Source organism: Camelus dromedarius, chromosome 19 (assembly GCF_036321535.1).
Source record: "Camelus dromedarius isolate mCamDro1 chromosome 19, mCamDro1.pat, whole genome shotgun sequence".
Classification (NCBI taxonomy): Eukaryota; Metazoa; Chordata; class Mammalia; order Artiodactyla; family Camelidae; genus Camelus; species Camelus dromedarius.
Window position 1 is genome coordinate 16,242,676 of NC_087454.1, and position 26,824 is coordinate 16,269,499.

At 38.3% G+C, this 26,824-nt stretch overlaps 1 protein-coding gene across 3 annotated transcripts; it reads left to right on the forward strand.

Annotated features, from left to right (window-relative positions):
• Positions 1 to 1,886: 1,886 nt before the first annotated feature.
• MRS2 (magnesium transporter MRS2) lies at positions 1,887 to 25,851 on the forward strand. Of its 3 annotated transcripts, XM_031435122.2 has the most exons (13): positions 1,887 to 2,177; positions 3,381 to 3,454; positions 5,992 to 6,028; positions 7,142 to 7,254; position 7,730; positions 7,958 to 8,031; positions 9,033 to 9,140; positions 11,258 to 11,388; positions 12,428 to 12,544; positions 13,965 to 14,117; positions 14,372 to 14,489; positions 22,575 to 22,688; positions 23,245 to 25,851. In XM_031435122.2, the coding sequence occupies exons 1-13, from the start codon at positions 1,988 to 1,990 to the stop codon at positions 23,353 to 23,355; spliced, it is 1,341 nt and encodes a 446-aa protein (XP_031290982.1). In that variant the 5' UTR covers positions 1,887 to 1,987; the 3' UTR covers positions 23,356 to 25,851. The 3 variants fall into 3 exon arrangements, with proteins under 3 accessions (XP_031290982.1, XP_010978424.1, XP_064332308.1); XM_010980122.3 differs by lacking the exons at position 7,730; positions 7,958 to 8,031 and having other exon boundaries at positions 8,967 to 9,140; XM_064476238.1 differs by lacking the exons at position 7,730; positions 7,958 to 8,031; positions 9,033 to 9,140.
• The last annotated feature ends 973 nt before the right edge of the window (positions 25,852 to 26,824 follow it).

Below are 26,824 nucleotides of genomic sequence, written 5' to 3' on the forward strand. Positions count from 1 at the left end.
CCCACCCTCTCTAATTTTACTCTTCCTTCCTGGCCACGCCTTCTCATATTCGTCTGTTGTTCCATCCCCTCTTCTTAACCATGAAATGTTGGAGGTTCCAGTTGAATCATGGGAACTTTTCTCTCTGCTGTCTCATTTCCTAAGAGATCTTACCCAATCACATGGCTTTAAATTTTTCTATATAGACTCAAAAAATATATATATATATAAAAATATATAAAATATATATAAATATAAATATATAAATATATAAAGCCATGTGATTTATATATTTAGCTCTAAAATCTCCCCCAAATTCCAGACTGCTTACTTGGTATCTATGATTAGATATCTTTCTAACAGAGCTGTCAAATTTAACATGTCCATCCAGAACCAAATGCCAAGCCATAACCTATTCTCCATCTTAACTTGCTCCTCTCCAAAATTCCCTTTCTCAGTAAATATCACTCATGATTGCCCAGCTGTTTAGGCCAAACATTTTGGAGTCAGCTTCCATGCTTCTTTACTTATGTCCTACCTGCAAATCTTGTCAACTCATCCTTCAGTATATAGCACCAAATCTATCCAGTTTCCCCTTCTCCACCACCTCCATCATAACCCAAACCAACATCCCCATCTCTCGGCTCCCACGTTTACCTTTCTGTAATCTTCTCCCCATACAGCCAGAGCCATCCATTTAAACATAAATCAGGTTTACCTCTCTGCTCAAAGTCCCGCCAATAACTCCCACCCTCCTCAGATTAAATTCCAAATCCTTGACATGAGTTATAAGGCCATGTGTGTGGCCATGTCGAAGAGTTTTTCTAAGGCTTTGTAAGGATCATCTTAAACAAAGCTGTCTCATTGCACTCAGGGCTAAATTTTTAAAAAGAGTTATCACATATTGTTTCCAAGAAATGTCTCTGAAGGCATGCGATGTTTTTGAAAAATGTGCTTCATCGTTGAAGCCCTTAGTTAAATGAAAAATCTTCCAGTCATGTTCTCTATACCCAGGGCTCTTTCCAGACTTCAAACCTCACCCCACCACACACACAAACACCCCTGTCAATCCACCCTCAGTTCCAATACCCTACAGGGAAAAAAAAGTTCTCTCGTGTTTCCTTGGCTCTGTGTTCATACATAGTTATTGAATGGAAATCTGTGAAACTCATGTCTGCCTTGCATTACTGCCTTGGAAAGAACAAGTTTATTAACTGACACTTCAAAAATACGCCTATCTACTGTATTTAATCAATTCTAAGCCTCACTTTTTTCATATTTTAAAGACTGAAATTGGGATGACTCTTAAATGGTATAATTAGCAAAGTTTATCACCGAATTTTCTTTCTTGGTGGTATATAAAATAATGGCACCTTGAAATTGATAGTTTTATTTGATTAAACACGGAATCTAAATCCTGTGTTTACGTTCACCAAATCTTCACTAGCAAAAATTTAATAGTATCATTCCATATGACAGTTAATTATTTTTGCTACGTTAAACTTAAATATAGTTTGAGTTGGAAATGGGCATAACTTCCTCACTTCCAAATCACAAGTACAAAAATGCTCCAGAAACTGCAAAGCATTATACACATGTTGGGTGTTTTCTCACATTTAACGATTACTAGTTAATAGAAATAATAGACAACCTACGTGCTAGCCCGACCACTCCAAGGGCTCAAGGGTCGAATCTAGGTTAAATAGCTCGCCTCGCGCAGGTCATCGCGCCCCACCCGCCCGGAAGCCAGTCCCTACACAATTTACAGGCGCTGGCGCAGGTGCAGGAGATAAACTCCGATTGGCCAAGGGAAGCGAGGAAAGCACCCAAAGGCATTTTCTGAGCATGCGCGAGAGATTACACGCCTGCGCGGTCCGCCCTGCGCATGCCCAGTACGCAGCGGCTGCACCTTGGGCGGCCGCGCAGGGTCGCGAAGTGCCGGCCGCTCAGCCACCGTCCGGCATGAAGGGCAGGGAACTAGCAGCTGCCTCTTCCTCGCTGCAGCTCCATGGAATGCCTGCGGGGCCTGGCCCAGCTCCTGCCCCACGCGGTGGGGCTGCCCCGACGCACCCTGTGCGCTCTGGCCTTGGGCCTGACTCCTGGGGTGTCCCCGGTTGCCTCCTGCGGTCGCGCCGCCCAGATGCTCGGAAGGAGGCGGGCCGCTCCGCTCTGCGGGCCCCGGCGGCTCCGCGTGGCAGGTACTGCTCTCCCCACCCGCCAGTCCCGGGACGCCGGCCTTGTGGTGACCTCAGGGCCCGGGCCCGAACGCCTGACCCCACATGGCTGTGGCTGCCCGCCCCGCGTCCTACTCCGGCGTCGGCCTCCCGGCCCGCCCTTGAGCGCCCCAGTGTTCTGTCACCTTGCATAGGCCCGCGGGCTGAGCTGCGTGCCACCAGCCCCGGGCGCCGCTGAGCATCGCGCCCAGTGCCCTGTACTCCCCAGCCCCTCTGTCTGCAAATCTCCTGCCTCAGTGCGCTTGTAAGAAGGATTTTTTAAAACAAGTTTCACTTTTACCCATCATAATAGTGCTGAAGCCAGAATTGAGCTACATACGTGAAATATTTTTATAAGTATTCAGTTCTCTTATGGACACATTTATACAGTTGTCCAGTTGCTCGGGTAAGGGATGGAGGCGCATCTAGAAGTGAGGCTGGAGTCTTTGAGACTTCATGGGCAGCGTTGCTCCTGAGAAAGATCAGACTTTGTTTTCAAGTACTGTGTAAATCAGACAGCCAAAGTGTGGGGGGGGGGGGGTGGCAGGAGGAGAGCCGGGAGAAGGGGATAGCTGAGTTATTTATTTTTAAACCAAACGATAAACCATGATGGTGAGAATATGGGTACTAATACTGCCCAGAAACGAAAGACATTAAAGTGTATGGTTTCTCAACAGTACCGCACTGTCCTCAAATAAGTTATCTGGGTTGTATTTTCAAAATGCTTCCAACGTAACTCACTGTTACCACCTCCTGCCCCTAACTCATTGGGAGAGTCTTTCCAAATTCGGTTACATTTCATATTCCCTCCTTTGATAAATGCTTGGGAACCTGGTTTCAGCTCATCAATTGTTTCAGACAAACATTGAAATTCAGGATCTCCATCCTGGTAACACTTGATTTAATTTGTGACTGATTAGCAAATGCTGGTTTATAGCTCTTTATAGCGCTTTAACCTTTATTCAGCTGACCCTGATAATGATTTATATTTTGTAAAAGGCAACCAACAAACCTCAGATGGTAACCAATTACATGTCTTTAAATGTGTGTAATAAGTAGGAAGGAATAAGATCCGAAAAAAAAATAGTAAGACAGTCTGAAGACCTCCACATACTATGAGAGTTGTGTCTTAGCTCTGTGTGAAAACCAGTCCTATGACCACAAGGAATTCTCTAATTCTTTCTTCAGGTGAAACTCACCGGTTTAGAACTTCTGATGTCTCTCAAGCCACCTTAGCCAGTGTAGCCCCAGTGTTTACTGTGGTGAGTATGTATGGTCTGTTTGATGACTTACAGAAAATACTTCCCATACTTTTTAAGTTAACTGGGTTGGACTGGTCAGCCAAGACGCTACTTACACCGTTTTATAACGAATCATTTAAAAGTCACTGTCTGTTTTGCTTGAGTGCCAGCTAGATTTGCTTCAAAGCACTCTTGAAACATTGCTAATGATTGTGGAGCTTCTCTTGATACCAGAACAGGGGGTTCAGATCACAGTTGAGAGCTGCTGCTTTGAATACTTGTGATTTCCCCAGAAACCTATAGAAGGCCTTGAAGGCTGCTAGCCGCCAAGGGGCTTGGGCCTGTGCTGTGCATCATGCAACAGAAGCATTTTGAAGGCAGCGCAGTATAACGCTTAAGGGTGCGTGCTTTGAAGGGTCGTGATCTCTGCAACTTTCCCTAAAGTGGTTCAGAAAGAAAATAAATGAATGAAATAGCAGGAACAATGTGTATCACACATGTATTTAGAGAAAAAAATAAGGCCATTGGGGCAAATGTTAAAGAGTGACTAAATAGTTACATGGGAATTGGTTGTAATATTCTTCATTTTTGTAAGCTTTTAGATTTTTTTTAAAGTTTAATTGTTAAAAATGTGCTTGCTCTGAGCCAGAGTTCCTAAATTCAGATCTCTGCTCTGTCTCTTACTAACTGGAAGGGCTTGGACAAGTTATGATAACATTTTTGTGCCTTAGTTTGTGCCTATAAACTGGGGTAATAGTACCTTCCTTATAGAATTGTGAGGTTTAAGTAACGTATGTAAAACCTCTAAAATACTAACTCACACGTGGTAGGCATTCACTATATATTAGCCATTTTATCATCATTATTACTTAGGCTTATTAACATAAGAATTTTTCTTTGTAAGCCATACAGAACAAGATAACCCCCAGAATTACATGTGAAAGTTGTCACTGTTATTCACTGTTCCGGAAGAGTTAGCCAGTTTAATTAAACAAGAATACAGTATCAGGTGTTAAATATGAAAAGAAGGTTCTCTGCAGGTGAAATCATTGTCTACCAAGAGCACTTAAGAAAATCAATTGATGCTATTTGAAATAATGTGAGTTACATTACAGGGTAAACAGTTTTTTTTTTTTTTTAAATCATAGTTTGTATGATTTTTTAATTAGAAAAAAATCCCATTAAAGGAAAAAAATGATATATATTGAAATGCAAAAATATTTGCTATATATTGTTAAGGTGAAAGTGGAGGAGAGACTATAAAGAAGCATGTGTAACATGAATGTTTAATTGGGAAGAGTCTGGAAAGACATTCAGTAAAATATTAGCATGGTTTTCTCTAAATTTGTCATTTCGGGTGACCAGAGAGTTTTATTTTACTTTACTGTTGAGTTTTCTGCAGCAGGTATGTGTATTTGTGAAAAAAGTTTAAGAAGGAAAGCTAGTCTGTGTTATACAAAGCATAAAACTTCCCTTGATGGAAATTTCCCTTTAACTCTGTTTTATGGTACTCAAATATTCTTACCTTTGCTCATGAGCAGCAAGGTGAAGTATATGTTCTTGGGTTTTATTGTGTTATTATTAATGCCACATGCATTTGTTTCCATGGTAATAACCCAGGACTTAGATTGTACCTAAACTATATGTTAGAGTATGTCTTGCTGAAAATGCATATTTAAAAGTAATAAATACGGCCCAGCACATAGTGATTCATTAAATATTATTTGACATCTTCAAACTTGATTGTGCACAAGTATTACAGAAAAATGTTCCTCTCTGCTTTTCAAGAAATAGGCACAATTACTGCATCATGTCCTCTCTTCAAACTATCGGAAGAGGCCTTTTCTGTAAATACTGATTCTGCAGTGCCCACCAGAGAGACTTCATAGCCTCCCGTGGATACTTATATTCACAAGATAAGCCACACTGGGTCCCATCTATTCAGAAGGATAAAGGGTAGGAAATGCAGAAGGGCAGCATTAGGTGTTTTCTCTTAAAAAAAAGTTCTTACAGTCATCCAGAGGCTTCTTAGAGTGACAACTCAGGAGCAAGGAGAGGGTATTCTCAAAGGTGGGTGTGAGGTCCACCTGGCTTGGAATCTCCATGCCCTCTAGTGACAGCATCTCTTGTAACCATCTCAGAGGCATATCCAGGGCTCCCACAAGGAGCATAGTTACGGGAGCTGCCACACTCAGGGAAGGACAGAACTGTGGCTTCCCACCAGGTGTCTGTGATCTGCTCTTAATCTTCCCAGCCCAGTGCAGTCTGCCTACCAGTCGCTAGGCATTTTTACTGTAAGCGATGTTGCCTAGTAACGCAACTGGTACTCCTTTGTCAGATCTCCAGAGGAGCTGAGAGAGAAAGTTAATCCAAGGTCCCATGGCCCAGCAAAGAAAAAGGAGGTCATTTTAACCCTAACTCATAACTAAATTTAACCTAAAGAAGGGCAGTTATGGCTTTTTTCTGCATTTCAGAATTTGGGAGATATTATCATAATACCATAAATAGTGTACTAATTTGGGAGGAAATAATATTTTGTTTTTATTGTCTCTTTTCAGACAAAATTTGACAAAGAGGGAAAGGTTACTTCTTTTGGTGAGTATCTTTAATTTTCTTTTAAATTACTCTTTTAATTAGTGAATGAACTTGATGGAAGTCAAGAAATTAAGTGTTTGGAGTAGACTATTCTTTGCATATATGAATGTGTTGGAGGAGATATTTCTTCAGCATTTGCCAATCAGTCCTAATTGGAACTGACAATACCTGAACTATACTGGAGTTTTGGGGGGTGTTTTGGGGGTTTTTTGTTTGTTTGTTTTTTGGTCAGGAGCTACTTTCACTCTAACAATGTTAAAGGAAGCATGTAGGCTGCTGTGCAGCTGAGAGAGAAACACTCTTTTCCCCTTTCTCTTCTTAGTCTCCCTTTCACTGCCCTGGTCCTCAAGTTCATCGTCTGCTGTAGCATGCTGAAGGTGGAATCACATAATGGCTGACACTGCAGTGGGGGGACGGCAGACAGGAGGGGCGGGGCACTGGACGGTGCTAGGGTGGACCTCTGCCAACAGCAGTTACTTTCCAAATGAAACTAAGCATTACTTTACTGTCTGACGTCAGGTGCAGGTTTCGGGTCTCCCATGTACTTCCCACCCCATGATCCTGTTCCTGCTGTTGCTGAGAGCTCAGTGGAGTATTTTGGGTGTTTTTGGCTCAGTATCCCCTTCAAAACATTGCTCTACTTAAAGCTCTGTCGTAGGTGTGGTGTTTAATACTACGCTAATATAACCAGCATCATTTCTTGAGTTTTATTTCAGGTAGGAGAGTCTAGTGTGAGAACTTCCTTTATTTTCTCATTTTGTACTAGTCCAAGAACAAAGAAAATTGAACTTATCTATTCATAGTTTTAAATTGCTAAAGATAATGTAGTGAGGAAAAAACAGAAATTGTAATTCTGTATAATCAATATTTTTTAAAAACATGAATCTAAAGCCAGAAATTGCTAAAATGCAGAAAAGAGGAGAAAAGAATAATTAGAGTTTGACCAGATTTAGCCTGAGTGTGTTTTAGAGGTGGAAATGGGTATTAAAAAGATCCAATTTAGCTTTGGTTTCTGGTAGTAATAGAAGATTATCTTAATGCTGGTGGGAAGGGTACTCTGATATAAAAATCTGTGCTCTTCAGTCTTTTTATTGAATGTAATTTTTTTTGTAGAAAGGAAGAAAACTGATTTATATCAAGAATTAGGTCTTCAAGCTAGAGATTTGAGGTTTCAGCATTTAATGAGCATCACAACCAGAAACAATAGGATTATCATGAGAATGGAGGTAAAGCACTTTATTTAATCTACGTTTCTCCACCGCAATCTTGTAAAAGTTATTTCCTAACTATCTCGATCAATAGCTAGGTTAAAAGTAGTTTTGTAATAAAAATAGCTACGTGAGGCATAGGCTATTTTATAACATGTTGTGTGTTGTGAGGAGTAGAGCTCATTTTACGTGGATTCGGTACATTTGCTCAGCAGGCATAACATTTCATGTTGGAAAGGTTCTGACTGCAGTCTCCATCCTCCCTGTTAGAATTCAGTATCTAGTTTCTGAAATAATAAGAGAAAGAATATTTCTTGATTTATAATAGACATTTTCAGTTATGTGTAATTGTAGTGTAACTGTAGCTACAAGAATATATTTCTGGTTTTCCAAACAGCCCTGGAATATCCTTACAGTCTATCATCTTAATTAAAATTTTTATTTTTATGGAAAGCTTTCTAAAATGTATTGTATCTTCCCCTGCCTACCCAAGAGTTCACCAAATATAATTTGACTTTCCTTCAGTGATTCAGAATTATTATGAAAATAAGTTGTTTTGGTGGGCTCAAGTTGAGGGTTCAGAAATAAATGAAGGGATGCAGGTTTCAATGGTAGTGGCCCTACGGTGGACACACAACTTGCTTTCTTCAAAAAGTCTTTGATGGCAAGTTTTTGTCCACTTATCTAGAATTAATTTTTCCCAAGTGATTTTTCCCCATAGAACATTCTTCAATTTTATTATCAATAGCTAGCACCTTTCAAAACAGTACCTCTGGTGAAGAGAGAGAAAAGTATGTGATAAAGCAAATTTAACAGGATGTTAATTATTTCACCTAAATGGTATGCGTATAGGTATTCACTGTATAATTTTTCAACTTTTCTGAATAAAAATGTTCCTATTACATTTGACCCTTAAACTACGCAGGGGTTGGGGGCGATTAGCCTCCCCACAGACAAAACTCCACGTGTAACATATAGTCCCGGTTCCTCCCTGTCTGGTCTTCCACATGCTGGGATAAACCAACCGCAGATCGTGTGGTACCATGGCATTTACTGTTGAAAACAACCTGCATGTAAGTGGACCTGCATGGTTCACCCAAGTGTTCAAGGGTCAGCTGTAAAATGTTGGGAAGATGTAAAAGATATCACTGATACAGGGGCCACAGGCTTCCCTTCTGTGCTGCTCATCTAACATGAAAGAAGCCAGGCTTTCTCTTTAGAGTAAATTTTTAATTTCATAGTGTCCTAAATTAGAGCACTAAGGCTCTGTTTCATCTTTATCATTTCAGATTAGCTTAATATGTTTTGGTGATGTTTAAAAAAGAAAACTTTCCCATTTCAGCCAAACTAATCATGATTAAACTAAATCTTTTCTAAAAGTCTGCTGAATACCTGACTTTTAAGATCTTACCTTGTTTCCTTTGTTCTCTGTATTTCTCATGATTACCCTGAAAGTCCTAATAAATAACATAATTTGTTTAATTTTAATTCTGTTGAGAGTGAGTTAGTGGTATCAAGACTTGCATGTATTTTAGGCCTCTTTTCTTTAAAAAAAAGTCTTGGTTTTTCTTGAGAAACCAAATAAACAGTGATTTGGTTTAGGCTTAATCCAAAATTAATAGAGTATTAAATCCTATTTTGTGAATGTTATTTTTCTTCCTACAACTCTGCAATTTACATGTATATATATGCATGCATGTATGTACATTATCTACATTTTTTTTTTACAGTATTTGAAAGCTGTGATAACTCCAGAGTGTCTTCTGATATTAGATTATCGTAATTTAAATTTAGAGCAGTGGCTATTCCGGGAACTCCCTTCACAGTTGGCTGGAGAGGGTCAACTTGTCACATACCCTTTACCTTTTGAGTTTAGAGCTATAGAAGCACTCCTGCAGTATCGGGTAAGCTTGTTTTTATTTAGCTTCTTGAATTTTTCTGGCTTTACAATGCTATTGAGAAGGAGGACACATTGCTAATGTTCTGTTGGCACTTTTCCAAACCACCCCCTCCTATCAAATAAAAACATCTCTAAGGATCCTATATGGGGATAGTACTTAATTCTCAAACTTTATGACCCAGTCACATAGATCTGAAGTCTCTAGGTGTAGTACATAGATTCTCTGAGACAGTCATGTTATGATATTCATTGAAGCACATTTCAGGCTTTAGGTCCTTTGTTTAGTTTTAATAAATGTTTTTAGGGATAATAATTCAAAATTACTCAACCATAAAAAAAGAATGAAATAATGCCATTTGCAGCAACATGGATGGACCTAGAAGTTATCATATTAAGTGAAGTGAGTCAGACAGAGAAAAATAAGTATCATGATATCATTTATATGTGAAATCTGAAAAAAAAAAGTACAGATTTTATTTATAAACCAGAAAGACTCATGGACATAGAAAAAAACTATGGTTACCAAAGAGGGAGGGGGAGGGGAGGGATAAATTAGGAGTTTAGGATTAACAGATACACATTACTATATACAAAATAGATTAACAACAAAGGCCTACTGTATAGCGCAGGGAACCATATTCAGTTTCTCATAATAAGCTATAGTGGAAAAATATCTGATATATATATGTATGTATATGTATAACTGAATTGCTTTGCTATACACCTGAAACTAACATTGTAAACTAACTACACTTCAATAAAAAATAAAATTTAAAAAAATTAAAAGTTTTAACCAAAATACTTACTCTACGTATGATATCAATGAACGTATCAAAAAGTTTTGACTGTATTCCATTTTATTTTCTAACTGAATTTAAATTATATATCATGAAACTTATTATACATGATAAATATTAGAGCACAGATCTTTCTTCAAATCATCCTAATACTTTCCAAATCATTCTTTGACTTGTTTGTACAGTCCTTTGAGGTAGCTAAATAATACTCCTGTTTGACATAGGAACCATGTACATACAATACTTCTAATGACTCCTCCATTAAACTGATAATCATTGAGTGTCTGGAGATTCTGTCAGGCTCTGAACAAGGCTGGTCACTGCTTCCCTGGCCCCCACAAATCTCTAATCACCTCCCTCTGCCCCCTTAGTCAGGATAGTATTGTTCAGGACCTGGCTGCATGGAAGAGTCGGTGCCAGGAGCATGTTACCCAGAGCAGGAGAAAAAGATGGGAGTAGAGGGGGCATGAGATGGGTGGGGATTGAGTGAACCTGGCCCCCTTTGTCTGCCTTCATATACTGAGGGAGTAGGATGGCCCCACTTGGGTTAACTAGGCAATAGCACTGGCTAGCACCAGCCAATGAGATGGTGACTGGTCGAAGCCCACTTACTAAGCAGAGGAAAAACAGAGGGAAAGAAAAGAAGGCACAGGCAATGGGCAGTGACAGCTACACAGACTGAGCAGGCTCTGAGGAGCTCATGCTGGGATAGACAGTATATGTTGGCCTTTATAGTATTAATTTACTTAATTCGGCTACTGTTGTGCTGGTATGGAAGTATTTTAATATTTTAGCAACTAGTGTGTCTATATCAATGCATACCTGCAGATTGATTCCTGCTGTGCCTGTATTAACTTGTGTGATAAGTATACTTTTGACTTTACAAATTTGTTTTACTTTGTAAAGTCAGGAATGTTTTGGTTTTTGAAGACCTTTGTTCATAGGAGTTTTGAACTGTGTCTGATTTACAGAAAACAGGTATTGTTTACCAGATATAAAGCTTCTGTTTTTAACCACAGAATGGCAGATTTTATTTTAATAAGTCCTCCATTCCTTTCATAATAAGTGTCTGTAGTGGGGATGGGAGTTAATTCCCTGCCTATTAAATACTAGCCTAGTAGCAACATTATGCATGGCTGTCTTTCAACCTAGGAGATCTGGGTTTTGACTCATCTGGAATGGGCATTCTAGCATGGACTATGTTCTGAATGTTACCAGCCTTCCTAGGTATTACAGATTGCTGTATTTAATCAGAGGATTCACTGACCCTGAATATCCTAAAAAGATTGTTTTAATTCTTATGAAAGGTCATGTTGTTATCTAGATCAACACCCTTCAGGGGAAACTTAGCACTTTGCAACCACTGATCCTTGAGACATTGGAAGCTTTAGTGGATCCCAAACATTCTTCTGTAGACAGAAGCAAACTGCACATCTTACTACAAAATGGCAAAAGGTAAATATGAGTGATTTACCAAGTTGGGAGTCAGACACAAATGTCTTAAACTTCTTTTTCAGTAGTCTTAACAGTGAAATGTTTAACATAAATGCAGATCCAAAATTAGTGTAATTATTACCTGTTTTTCAAATGCCAACTAGTCTTGGTAATGGTAATGACATTCTTACTTTCTGACTTACTCTTAGTGACTTCACTGCCATATTTGGTTTTCATTATTATTAAAATTGTCTGTTTTCATACCTTTTTTTGAAAATATGTAAGTAGCCTAGGTGGGAAGTTGAGCTACAGGGGGCACATAGACAAAAACTACTTTGTATGAAATGTTGTAGTTTTATCAGGCTCTTCTATGTATGTGATCTCATTTCATCCTGTCAGCAGTCCTGTTCAGCAGTTGACATTGTCCTCATTTTGAAGATAAGAAAATTGAGGTCTAGGTTACTTGTCTAAACTTATACAGCTACTAAATGGCAGATCTAAATTCAAATCCAATTTTCTCTCCCTCCAAGGTCCGTTTTTTTTTTTGTTTGTTTATCATAATGCATTCCAGAATTTAAGAATAATATTTTAATTAATTTGTATTAACATGTCCTCAGAATTTGTACCTTCTAAAGTCCCTCCAGAAGTTACCAGTTGAAATTTCTAAATCAGTAGTTCTTTGTCCAGAATTGTTAGGATGTTTTTATCGTATTGTATCATATCAAATAGTCTGTCTCTGCAATACTTATAAAGAATAAAAATAAATTTGCAAGCCAAGAAACTTAAATCACATTGATTGTGTTTCTGAGATAAATAATATATGCTGAAAATTACATTTATGTTATTGATTTATTTTACCATTTAATGTAGTTTTTGGTTTGGCAATTGATTCTCAGCCTACATGGTAAATATAAAAAAAAAAAAATTTTTTTCCCACAAGTCAGTGTTTACCATGGTATAAGCGGATCTACTTGATAAGATACCCTAAAAAAGCACTATTCTTATAAAATGTTTTTATAAGTTTATGCTATTGTTCATTCTTGTGCAACTACTCTTACAGCCTGTCAGAGTTAGAAACAGATATTAAAATTTTCAAAGAGTCCATTTTGGAGATCTTGGATGAAGCGGAGATGCTGGAGGAGCTCTGTCTGACAAAGTGGAGTGACCCGCAAGTCTTGTAAGCACACAGTCATGCCTTGTTAGTTTTTCTCTTAGTATCAGTTGTCTGCCTTTTCTTCAGGATGACTTTTCATAGAGGACATAGCACTTTTCTGGAATAGAGGATGTTGGTGCTTTTCATCCCTAATTATTTCACCATTTCCAGTGCCGTATTGCATCTGATTGAATGTAATGAGGATTTGTTAAGTACACTGTACACAGCACTGTGCTGGGCTTTGATGAATGTAAAGATAAACACCACCACCTTTATCTTCTGAGGACTGACCACCAAAGTACACACATCTACTTGAAAAACTTACCACGAGAGTACAGTGCGAGAGAAGTGAAATCCTCTAGCGGGGCGGCGGGGGGGAGTGGAGTGCAGGGAAGTGAATCAGACGCTGGCACGAATTCTCTAAGTCTGGTCTAATATAAAAGTGCTTTCATCTTATAAACCTTTCATCTCTTATGAATGTAGAAATCATTTACTCTTCCTGTGTACACTCAAGTTTAAATGTTTACTCTTTAAATACACCAAATATTTCATTTTTGTTCTTTGTAGATCAGTATGAGAGGTTAATACAGACACCTTTGTAAATGTGCATAGTATCCACAGTGTGTACATATTTTTTTAAGCATTTTAAGAAATTAGTTTTCTGTATTTTTTTGAGGGGAAGTGGTAATTAGGTTTATTTATTTATCTTTAGAGGAGGTATTGGGGGTTGAACCCAGGACATGCTTGCTAAGCATGCACTTTACCACCTGAGCTATATCCTCCCCCCAGTTTTCTGTATTCTAGTAAGGAAATATGAAAATAAAAATGGCTCTGTAACACTCAGTGCTACAGCAGATAGATACTGTAGCAGAAACTTGAACACTTGTAACTCTTGCTTGCTTTGCTTATTAGGCCAATCTGTCTTTAATATGGCTTATGATATAAGTGTCTTTTACAGAATACTTCATTTCCACTTATCCTCCTTGTTAGGGTAGAGGGGAACCAAAAGCAGACAAAATAACTGTGTACTGACATCATTCAAAAATGTTTTTCTTCATACATGAAAATGATGTAATATATTCACCTTGGAAGGGAACTGCTCTTTATGTTCAAAACTTTGTGGTTTTGTTTCACCAGATAGTGGCTTGGAATTTGCAGTAATTCATTAGCATTTACCTACCTACATTTTTCTGTAACTGGTAGCCTGTGTTTGCGTGAGTGTCCCTGGGTTACAGGGAAGCTGTGCCCTCGGCTTACCTGTGTCATGTTTAGGACCAGTTGGCAAAACCACTCAGACTGGCCTCAGTCACAATGATAGGAAAGGTACAGACTTGGTTTTTTCACTGGTAGCTGAATATTATGTGCTAATTCAGGAAGTTTTGTGGTACTAAATGTATGATGCACATATTGGGGGCATGTTAATTATGTTAACTTTTAATTAAAGTGAAGAGAGCAGTGCTGGGATTGACCATGCGGAAGAGATGGAGTTGCTGTTGGAAAACTACTACCGATTAGCTGAGGATCTTTCCAATGCAGCTCGGGAACTTAGGGTGCTGATTGATGATTCACAGAGTATCATATTCATCAATCTGGACAGGTGAGGCATTGTATAAAACAATCAGCAAGCATTTTCTCTGTAAAATAATTATAATGTGATAAAGCTCTTAAGGAAAGCTTCATCTTCCCATTTTGGAAGGAATTATACCATCATTATCATCTCTAACTATTAAACGGAAGTGTCTTTTCTTAAGGTGTACATTCCATGCATGTGGTCTGTAATAGACTGTTGAGTGAATTTGCTGTGTGTGGTTGGTGGGCCTCTCTGCTCTAAGTGCTTGTTCTCCTCTCCAGCCACCGAAATGTGATGATGAGGCTGAACCTACAGTTGACCATGGGAACCTTTTCTCTCTCGCTCTTTGGACTCATGGGAGTTGCTTTTGGAATGAATTTGGAATCTTCCCTTGAGGAGGTGAGAATATATTATTTCATTAATCCAGGGGTTGTTTTTAATGTTTTGAAGATCTTTTCTTAATTTTAAAAAGAAAGTCTTAACACGTATACTCCTGTAGTGAAATAAAATATACAGATAATCCCACACTTTCCATTTGCTGTGTTCCTTGAATTTGCCATTGCTTGTTCAAAGTCTGCAAAAGATCATAAGCTCCCTGAAGCAAAGTCAATATTAGTCATTTTAATGCTCCTTATAAGATGTAAAAGAAAAATAAATGTAATATTTTTTCATTCATCTTACAAACATTTTTTAGTGCCTATTATACAGTAAACACTGCTTCAGCTGTGGAGATATATCAGTGAGTCCCTGTCCTTGAGAGACTCAGTGACAGTTACATAACAGTGGAGGAGAGAGAGCGTAGACAGATCTGTCATATGTTAGGTGACAAGGGCCGTAAAGAAAAATAAAGCCAGGTAAAGGGGTAGAGACTTAGCTGGAGGTGGGACGAGGAGCGTTTAGAGATAGGGCGGTCTTCTGAGTGGGTGACGCTAAAGCAGAGGCCTGAATGAGAAGAAATGGGGAGACCTGGGGGGAAGGTGATCTAAGCAGAGGAAACCCCACATGTGAAGACTGAGTCAGGGATGAGCGGAGCTTGTCCAGGGAACAGCAAGAAGGCTGGAGTGCATCAGGCAGAGAATGGTAGGGAATGTGGTCTAATGGACAGACGAGTGTGAGAGCATGTGGATTTGCAGAGCATCGTAGGGGTTTGGATTTATCTTAAGTGTGGTAGGAATCTCTTGGAGGTTTTTGAGCCCAAATATAGACTAGTAAAAAGTCCAGTAGTCTCCAGCATATCTTATGTGACATAGACCAGCCCTTGACATTCTCAGAAGGTACTTCCAAAGAGCTTTGCAAATTCCCCAATTTGTGACTGCAGAACTCTTTGTACAAGTTGCTGTCTTCTTCCCAAATCATGTTTAAGAATTGTGTTTCTATACAAATACTCTACAAGCTAACTCCATGTTATACTGTAATATTTTCTCTAAATGCCTATTTTCAAAAAAAAAATTTTTTAAGAATTTTTAGAAATTTCTTTGATAGTTCCAGCATATGCAGTCCTTGGTATAGAGCAACCTGGTTATAGTGAGATGTGAGTGGAAAGCAGTGAGCTAGGCTCGCCCCACCAAACAGAAATCAGATCATTGCCCCACCAGAGTCACAGATTACATCTCCAGGTTTCCGTGTCCATTAAGTCTGTGAATGTCAAAGGTCTCTATTCCTGTATAAATAGAGTTGTTAGGGTTAAGATTTATAGTCGTGAACCTAAGATGGAAAAATCTTCTTCTTTTTAAGATGATATCAGATTATTTCAAGAACAAAGAATTCCCAGATAGCCTTCACCCATATTCTTCAAACAGCAACATTTTAATCTTATTCACTCTATCATTCTATCAATATACATACTTTTCCCTAAATCATTTGAGAGTAAACAACAGATGTGATGTCCCTTTACCTCTAGACATTTCAGTTTTTTTTTTTTAATTAACTTCATGGTTAAATAACACCATTCTAGTTGATTTTTTTTTTTGCTCTTATAGGCATAATATTTTATTTCTATATACATTTTTAAAAATTTACACATACGTACTGTTCATTGTTTCTAAGAACAATTTAGAGCTTTAGCTTTTTAAACTTACATAGTTATCAAAGGAATAAAGCCAACCACAAAATAAGAATCAACAGAATGCAGTAATCCAGTCATAAAGGGCAGCCAAATGTGCTTACACATATTCAAGAAATCAGTCATCTAAGTTGTAAATAATAAATAGTTTGTGTCCTTTTTTTAGATTCCACATTATAAGCAAGATCATATGGCATTTTTCTTTTTCTTTTTGGCTTCACTTAGAGTGATGATCATAAGGTCCATCCATATTGCTGCAAATAGCATTTTATTCTTTTTTATGTCTGAGTAGTATTCCATTGTATATATATACTACATCTTTATCCAGTCATCTGTTGATGGACATTTAGATTGTTTCCATGTCTTGGCTATTGTAAATAGTGCTGCTGTGAACATTGGGGTACATGTATCTTTTTGAATCGTATTTTTCTCTGGGTATATGCTCAGGATTGGGACTGCTGAATCATATGGTAGTTCTATTTTTAGTTTTTAAGGAACCTCCATACTGTACTCCATAGTGGCTGCACCAATTTACATTCCCATCAACAGTGTAGGAGGGTTTCTTTTTCTCCACACCCTCTCCAGCATTTATCATTTGTAGACTTTTTAATGATGGCTATTCTGGCTGGTGTGAGGTGATAACTCATTGTGGTTTTGATTTTCATATCTCTAACAATTAGTGATGTTGAGCATCTTTCCATGTGCTTGTTGGCCATCTGTCTGTCTTCTTTGGAGAGATGTCTTTTTAGGTCCTCTGCCCATTTTTTGATTGTGTTGCTTGTTTTTTTGATAGTAAGATGTATGAGCTGTTTGTGTATTTTGGAAATTAGTCCCTTGTTGGTCACATCATTTGCAAGTATTTTCTCCCATTCTGTAGTGTGTCTTTTCATTTTGTTGATGGTATCCTTAACTGCAAAAGCTTTTAAGTTTAATTATATCCCATTTGTTTATTTTTGCTCTTGTTTGCTGTGATTTATGTCCAAGAATGTTCTGCCTATGTTTTCCTCTAGGAGTTTTATAGTATCTGGGCTTACATTTAAGTCTTTAATCAATTTTGAGTTTATTTTTATATATGGTGTTAGAGAATGTTCTAATTTCAGTCTTTTACAAGTAGCTGTCCTGTTTTCCCAGCACAACTTATTGAAGAGACTGTCTTTTCTCCATTGTGTATTCTTCCCCTCTTTGTTGTAGATTAATTGACCGTAAGCGTCTGGGTTTATTTCTGGATTTTTGTATCCTGTACTGTTGCTCTATGTGTCTGTTTTTGTGCCAGTACCATGCTGTTTTTGATTACTGTAGCTTTGTAGTATAGTCTGAAGTCAGGGCGCATGATTCCCCCAGCTCCATTTTTCTTTTTCAAGATTGTTTTGGCTATTTGAGGTCTTTCGTGTTCCATACAGATTTTAACATTTTTTGTTCCAGCTCTGTGAAAAATGTCGTTGGTAATTTGATACGGATTGCATTGATCTGTATACTGCCTTGGGTAGTATGGCCATTTTAAAAATATTGATTCTTCCAATCCAAGAACATAGTTTATCTTTCCATTTGTTTGTGTTGTCTTCAATTTCTTTCATCAGCGTCTTAAAGTTTTTGGAGTACAGGTGTTTTGCCTCCTTGGGTAGGTTTGTTCCTATGTAATTTTTTGGTGTGATGGTAAATGGTATTGTTTCTTTAATTTCTTTTTCTGCTATTTCATTGTTAGTGTATAGAAATGCAACTGATTGCTGTATATTAATTTTGTATCCTGCACCTTTACCAAATTCATTGATGAGTTCCTGTAGTTTTCTGGTTGCTTTAGGGTTTTCTTTGTATAGTATCATGTCATCTGCAAATAGTGATAGTTTTACCTCTTCGTTTCCAATTTGGATTGCTTTTCTTTCTTTTTCTTCTCTGCTTGCTGTGGCTAGATCTTCAAACTATGTTGAATAAAAGTGGCGAGAGTGAGCATCCTCATCTTGTTCCTGATCTTAGAGGAAATGCTTTCAGCTTTTCACCGTTAAGTATGATATTAGCTGTGGGTTTGTCATATGTGGCCTTTATTAGGTTGAGGTATGTTCCATCTATGCCCACTTTCTGGAGAGTGTTTATCATAAATGAATGTTGAATTTTATCAAAAGCTTTTTCTGCATCTGTTGGGATGATCATATGGTTTTTATTCTTCAGTTAATGTGGTATATCATACTGATTGATTTGCTGATACTGAAAAATCCCTGCATCCCTGGGATAAATCCCACTTGATCATGGTGTGTGATCCTTTTAATGCATTGTTGGAGTCAATTTGCTAGTATTTTGTTGAGGATTTTTGCATCTATATTTATAAGTGATATTGGCATGTAATTTTTTTATTATGATATCTTTTGTTTTGGTATCAGGGTGATGATGGCCTCGTGGAATGAGTTTGGAAGTGTTCCTTCCTCTGCAATTTTTTTGGAATAGTTTCAGAAAGATAGGTGTTAACTCTTCTGAAACTGTTAGAATTCACCTATGAAGCCATCTGGTCCTGGACTTTTGGTTTTTGGGGGGTTTTTAATTACTGATTCAATTTCAGTACTGGTAAGTAGTCTGTTCATATTGTCTGTCTCTTCCTGGTTCAGTCTTGGCAAATTGTAACTTTGTAAGAAATTGTGCATTTCTTCTTCGTCGTCCTTTTTGTTGGCATACAGTTGCTTACAGTATCCTCTTATGATGCCTTGTATTTCTGTGATGTTGGTTGTAACTTCTCCTTTTTCACTTCTGACTATTAATTTGGGCCCCTCTCTTTTTTTCTTGATCAGTCTGACTAAAGGTTTATCAATTTTGTTTAACTTTTCAAAGAACCAGCTTTTAGTTTCACTGATCTTTTCTATTGTTTTTTTAGTCTCTGTTTCATTTATTTCTTCTCTAATCTTTATAACTTCTTTTCTTTTACTAACTGGGTTTTGTTTCTTCTTTCTCTTTGCTGCTTTAGGTGTAAGGTTAGGTTGTTTCCTTGAGATTTTTCTTGTTTCTGAGGTAGCCTTGTATGGCTATAAACTTCCCTCTGAGAACCGCTTTTGCTGCATCCCAGAGGTTTTGGATTATTGTGTTTTCGTTTTCATTTGTCTCAAAGTATTTTTTGCTTTCCTCTTTGATTTCTTCAGTGATCCATTAGTTATTTAGTAGCATATTGTTTAGCCTGCACGTGTTTGCAGTTTTTCAGTTTTTTCTTGTAGTTGATTTCCAACTTTATAGCATTGTGGCTGGAAAAGATGCTTGATACAATTTCGGTTTTCTTAAATTTGCTGAGGCTAGCTTTGTAGGCCAGCATGTGGTCGCTTCTGGAGAATGTTCCACGTGCACTTGAGAAGAATGTGTGTCCTGTTGCTTTCGGATGGAATGCTCTGTAGATATCAGTTAAGTCCATCTGATCTAATGTGTTATTTAGGGCCTGTATTTCCTTATTGACTTTCTGTCTGGATGATCTGTCCATTGATGTAAGTAGGGTGTTCAGGTCCCCCACTATTAGTGTCGAGTTCTCCTTTTATGTCTGTTAACAATTGCTTTATATATTGAGGTACTCCTGTGATGGGTGCATATAAGTATTGCTACTCCAGCTTTCTTTTGGTTTCCATTTGCATGGAATATCTTTTTCCATCCCCTTACTTTCAGCTTGCATGTGTCTGTAGCTCTGAAGTGGGTCTGTCCCGTGGTGAATGAGGCTGGTCTAGAGACTTATGCAGGTTTCCTGGCAGCAGGAGTCAGTGTCTGCCCACTGCCAGGTGAAGCTTGGTCCAGGACCTCTGGTGTCTAGAGGCCTTTGTGATTTAGGAAGTCTGCTGATGGGTGGGGCTGTGTTCCCACCCAGTATGTAGTTTGGCCTGAGGCTTCCCTACAGGCTGCTGAGTGGGACTGGGTCTTGGTGCTATTGATCCGATCGAGACGTCAGCCTCCAGGAAAGTTCAGGTAGATGAACACTCCCAGAATGTCTGTCACCAGTTTTTATGTCCCCTGGGTGAGCTGCACCCGTCCCCTACCTCCCCAGGAGACCTTCCAAAACCAGCAGGCAGGTCTGGTCCAGGTTCCTCTGAAATCACTGCTCCTGCCCTTGGACCTGGTGCACACGAGATTCTGTGTACGCTTCCCAAGAAGATGAAGTCTCTGTTTCCCCCAGTCCCGTGGGGCTCCTGGAGCTAAGCCCTGCTGGCCTTTAAAACCAGGTGTCCTGGGGTCTCCTCCTCCCAATGCTGGAACCCCGGGGTGTGGAGCCTGAAGTGGGGCTTAGAACACTCACTCCTGTGGGAGGGCCTCTGCCACTTAATTACTCTTCAGCTTGTGGGTCACCCATCCAGGAAATATGGGGGTCTGATTTTATCGCAAGCATGCCCCTCCTACCGTCCGGCTGATGCTTACTCTTTGTTTCCAGTTGAAGAGGATCTTTTTTGCTAGGATCCAGTCTCTTTTTTTTGGTGGATGTTTAGCATTCAGTTGTGACTTTGTTGTAGTCACGAGGAGAGGCAAGCTCGTGGTCCTACTACTCTACCTTCTTGATCGGAAATCCCTCAGTATATATTTTTTAAAAACACAGACATTCTCTTACACAACCACAGCTCAGTTGTCAAAATCAGGAAATTAACATTGAAACAACACTTTTTTTGATCTGTAGACCCTAGTCAGATTTCACCACTTGGCTCAGTAGATCTCCTTTATCTAATAGAAAATCTGGATCATGTGTTGCATGTAGTTCATGTCTCCTTTAATCTAGGCCAGTTTTTCGGTCTTTGTGTTTTCATGGCCTTGATGTTTGCAAAGAATGCAGGTCAGTTATTTGGTCCTTGATACACTTTCTTCATCGTTAGACTGGTTACACGTTGTGTCAGTGTGTTCTTCACATCGAATCCCATCAGGAGACCCTTGATGTCAGTTTGTCTCCCTGCTAGTGATACCAACTTTGATCATCTGATTGAGGTGGTGTCTGCCGGCTTTCTCTGCTGTAAAGTTTCTCTTTTAATTTGTGGAATTAAGTACCTTGTAAGAACTCTGTTAGTCATCAGATTGTCACCCTCTAGTTTTAGCATCCATGATCTAAAATTGATTTGTGCCTGAACCAAATACTACAATGATGATTACCAAATGATGACTTTCTGATTCTGTTACTACTCCTTTTATTGTAAAGTAGAGCCTTCTCTTCTCACCTGTTTTTTCACTTGTATCAGCATGGGCTCATGGGCTCTTACTTTAGTCAGTGAGTTATAATCTATCATTACTCTTTTATTTTGATGCTTACATTGTCTGTCTAAGGAGTAGGTAGACTAAACAGTGGAGGAAATGAAGAGTTTGAAAGGTAGATATTTAAACATGAAGTACTGCAGGGCATGCCCAAAGTGGAGGGAGTATTAAATCTCCAACTCGCAGACACTTGTCCCTTCCCTTAATCTCCTGGAGGTCTCACACTGTGCTGTGTGTATGTTTTATTGACACAGAATTTTGAACTTGCTTTCCTCAAGTTTATCACATTTTGGCATTCCCAGACTTCTCATTTATAGAGCAAAACCAATCTATAACAAAGAACAAACAATAATCTGGGTATGCTAAATCTCATTTAAGCATAAGTTTTACTTAATAAATTAGGGCCCTTTTCTGGAATAACTGGAAATGTGTTCATCCACAGTTTACTCACAGCAGTCTTCCTGATGGCTTATGTCTAACATCTGACTTCATGTTAAAAGGAGGCAGATTTCTGCTCCATATGTGGCATGAATTTCCATCACTGATTACTGATCATTTGTGCAACGACTGTCTTAGGGGAAAGTGAGCTCCCAATCACTGGAGACCAAGCCGTGGTTGATAACAACCAATGGCATAGCTGGAAATGAGACTCCTTCCCCGGGGGAGATTAAACATAAACTCTGTGATTCCGTGCATTAACAGATGAACCAAAAGCATTACACTGCAAAAAAAAGTAATAAAATTTTGAAAATGACAGCAAGGGAAAATGTTCACTATAAGTTAGAGGTTCCCAAACTTTTCTTGGTTCATGATGTTTTTAGTGTCTTAGTAATTTTTTCACAGCATCCCTGGACCAGAAGTTTCTTTTATTATGTTACAGTTTCTGTCATGTTACCTAACAGTTCCTTTTATGAAGAAGTTAGGTCTGAACAGCTTAAGAGTAGCATTTCTCGTGGTATTCCACAGATGACACTGTGTTATTCTTGAAAATTTAAAGTATCCTGGGGTGCTGTGATGCAGGACACCTCAGGTCACAGTATGGCAACTGTGGCCTTAAGTAAAACATTTAAGTTGTATGTCAAATGTGATTATGACTGTTAAAATTTGTATGCTTGTAAACAAACACCAGAGGGAAACACAAAGTAAAAGCAGTTATGTTGGTTCATAGATGATCAAAGAATACTTACAATAATTAACTAATAAACACTAATAATAATTAACTGTGTGTTCTCTTTTAGGACCATAGAGTGTTTTGGCTGATCACAGGAATTATGTTTATGGGAAGTGGCCTGATCTGGAGGCGTTTGCTGTCATTCTTGGGGCGGCAACTGGAAACTCCTTTGCCCCCTGTGGTATGAAGGGTCTGGTTCACAGCAGTAAGCAGAGGGGTTACAGCCACGGACTCTGAAGTCACACGGCCTGGGCTTAAGTTGTCAAGGGCTTTGAGACCCTGAGCAAGTTACTTAGCTTCTTTAAGCCTCTCTCAATTTCCCCATCTGTCAGTTAAGTCAGTGTCATCTGCTTCGTATTATTAAGGAGAGAATTAGGTAATATGTGTAAAGCACTTATTAGCACAGTGCCTGGCACAAGAAATAAGAAATTTATAGTATGTGGAACATTGTGACAAGCATTGTACATTTAGACCAGTGTTAGCGATTCTACTACAGGTTTTGTCATAGCCAGAATTGCAATATAGAAAACGTTTAAAGTGTTCTCATTAGGAAAAGATACAAAGTTTACCTTTTTCTTACTTTTCTACTTGTAGTTTGCACCCCTGGAGCAAGTACTCATGACACATACCTATGGCTTGCAGTCCTTCCCTTGTTTAGTAGTTAACATATCATTTTACTGGTGACTTTTCTTTTAAACAGACACAACTAAAATTATGAATTTTCTTGCTTTATTTAGATGGCCTCTTTACCTAAGAAGACCCTGCAGGCAGATAGAAGGCTGGAAATGAAACACAGCTTCAGGCCGGATGGACTTGGATCAAGCAGGAGTGTCCTAACGAACCGTTAGGAGCAGCCCGGTGGAAACTGGATTATTTTTTATGGTAGTCACAGGAAACTTCTGATACTTCATTATTTTCTTTTATAGAGTCAAAGAGACTTGGGGGAAAATCACTGACATTTAAATTACAATGCCTGATGATAAAAATGTTAGAGCAGTCACAATACTCTAATTTAACTGTATTTTTAGAATTCTGAGTAAAAAAGCAAAGTGCTTGTTTTGTAAAAAGGCCAAAATTCTACTTCTTACAAACTTAAAAAGCTGCTTTTATAGACATATGAGGTATGCAGAGATTAACTTAACACAGGAATAGATTGTGGTATTGATTTTATTTAACTTATATGTATCAACCAAAGTGCAACCTCGTGCGGAGCAAAGCCTGGAAACTTGACAAGCCCATGGTTACACAGTCAGGCAGCTGTAGTTCTTAGCACAGGGACTCACGGTCTCGTGAATTTCCTGACTCTCAGGTGACTAAAGCTGGCAAGAAAATACGTATGAACCTGAAACTGGGAGTTTGTGCTTAAGTCAGTTTTTGACACAACCTTATTTTCCTGTATTTGCCCTCTTAACGTGAATAAAAAGAAGGAAATGAAAATTTAGTATCAGCTTTATATAGATTCCAGTTAATCAAGATTTCACTTCCTCAGCCCATGAGACTGTTTTTCTTTGCTTGGCTATAATTAAAGCCTTTGGAAGTAGAGTTGAAAGAAAGTATTCCCATTCTGTTACTGTTTTATAGCTGTTTTGGTCATTCCCCAGTTTTTAGGATAGTTTTCCCCCAAAAGGGAAAATGTATGTAGCCTCGTTAATCTAAATGTCTAGACCTCAGAGGTTGACAGATCAGCTTCCTCAGATAAGAGTGTAGATAAACTTTAAAATTATAATACCTTTTTGTTTTCACAATCAGATTTGGGTTTAAAACAAAGGTCTTGTATTTGTACGTCTCAAAGGTCCTATCCTACTTAACATCTTCTAACTTTTTTATATTTTCTGGAGGTTAAGTACAATTATGCCGTAGAGCATACAGTTATGTTTACCTCCAAAAATAGCATGCGTAGAAGATTCTAGCATGTCCAAAGCAGCTCTTGCACTACAAATGTAGTAATAAAATAAATACACATACCCTGACGATGTGGGGGGATACCTGATACCCTAATAGGTCATATGAGGAAGTTTAGGGGTCCATTTACCAAGTGGTTTGGTGCTAGGAATAAAAATGCTCTTCCACTAGCTGATTTGAAAGAAAACAAGTGAAATTCCGAGCAGTTGAGTCCACTCCCATGTGTGATTATGAGAGGACATCAAAATGGTATGAAACAGGCCAGGCTGGTCTTGGAGCACTGAGGGGCCGTGTGGCACCTCCTCGGGGTCAGTAGCACACCTGTGCCATGGTGGTTGGGTTGTGAATGTGCAGCACTCTCTAGCGTCATACATCTATCTGTTTGATTATTTTCAAGATCAGGTATCTTCAACAATACTTAGATTTCACGGGGCACTCCTCTTTGGCACACCTCAGAGCACTCTGCTGCTGTCTTTGATCTTCTGTTATTACTGTGAAATAGGTAATACTCCTTAACTGTGACATGAATAATTGGAAGTCCAGAGGGCAAAATTTGGTTTGACTAAGATCAGACATAGGATAGAATTTTGGTCTTTTTTTCCTTTCCGGTGTTAACTTAGCTTGTGGGCTTGGGTTAAATAATTTTTTTGATGAGTCATGTCTCATCAGTAAAAGGGAGAATAAATGCAACTACCTCATAAGTCTGATAAAGGGAAGTTACTGATGGTTTATAAACTTCTTGCAGGTGGTTAAATCAATTATGATTTCCATATGTCAGCTAGCTCTGCTTTGGTGATAGCAGGATGCTTTTTACATTTAGGAACCCTCAATAATAGCCTATGCCAAAAATGAAGTTCGTTTTAAATTTTGAATTAAAATAGGCACTGAGTACATTAGCTATTTGTAAGTAAGGTGAGAAGAATACCAAATACTCCGTTACGTGAGTGAACAGGCATTTGTATCCTGTTTAACGTGGACAAGTAGAAGGATTGATATTCTTAACAGATCGTCTTTGGAAGGTCTCTGAGAAAATGTGGCAAGAATAGATGTCATTTTAAGATGGTGTTAAGACTTGCTTTATTCTTGATAAAAGACTGATGAATAACCACTAAATATATTAAAAACCCATTTATTTTGGTAAGTTATTCTAAGAGTTATATATAGCTTTGTTTTGGAATTGCAGTATTGAAGTCACACTTTAAATTCACGATTTATTTTCATTACTGTAGTAACTACACAGATGAAGCAAGGAATAGGAAATTCAGACACCTAAGTTTATCCCCAAACTCACATCAAAGCTCTTTATGTATGAGATACAGAGGCATAAACAATTCCAATCTTGAAGGCTTGGAGAAAGTTGTTGCACATACAGGTAATAGACCAAAATTCCAAATATGTAACTGTGTTCTGGTATCTTGAAATAAAGGTAATTTTGAGTTAAATTGTTGTATAGGTTCAGATTTGTGATGAGAGGTTAAAACCCTATGTGATACTTGTTTTTATTAAGTATTTCAGAATCAATGCTTAGAAGTACAGTTAGTGGAATAAAAATTTAATCCAGGTATTGGGATAATACGTTAGACTGTCAGGTATTAGATTTGTGTGTGTGTGTGTATGCCAGGTTTTTATATTCTTGCCATATGTGCAGTAGGAGTACAATTTATATAATCTATGTAATTTTTGAAAATAATGTTAATATAGTTAAATATCCTATATGAAAACTTGATTTTAACTTTATACATTTTAACCTTTTCTAATGAAAAGATCCGGTACTGAGAGCATGCCTTTACTAAAAGACAGTGTCATCAGCTTGTTCTACACTCAGACCTGTCAGCTTCTAAGTAAATACAACTAATTTCTGGTCCCCTAAAAATAAACTTTCTTTTGACTAAAAATGATTCTTCAAAGAGGTTGAGCCACCCATAATTGTTAACCAGAAACCAATGTTTGTGTACTTCTTGCTGTGCCATAGGGAACAGTGCAGCTAGTAAAACCTCTTTAGGAACGACGAGACAGTCCCAGGAGGGACCCACAGGTGCCGTCTAGGTATGTGCCTGTTGTTTCCTGCATGTATCCTCCTCATGCTCACAACTGTAATTCTCCTGGCTTCTCTGATTTTTTTTTAAATACATATTTTTATTGAAGTATAGTCAGTTTACAATGTTGTGTCAGTTTCTGGTCTACAGCATAATGCTTCAGTCATATAGGAACATACATATATTTGTTTTTATATTCTTTTTCACCATAAGTTACTATAAGATTATGAATATAGTTCCCTGTGCTATACGGTATGAACTTTTTTATTTTATACATGTTAGTATCTGCAAATCTCAAACTCCCAATTTATCCCTTTCCACCCCCTTCGCCCACTAGTAACTATAAGTTTGTTTTCTATGTCTGTGAGTCTGTTTCTGT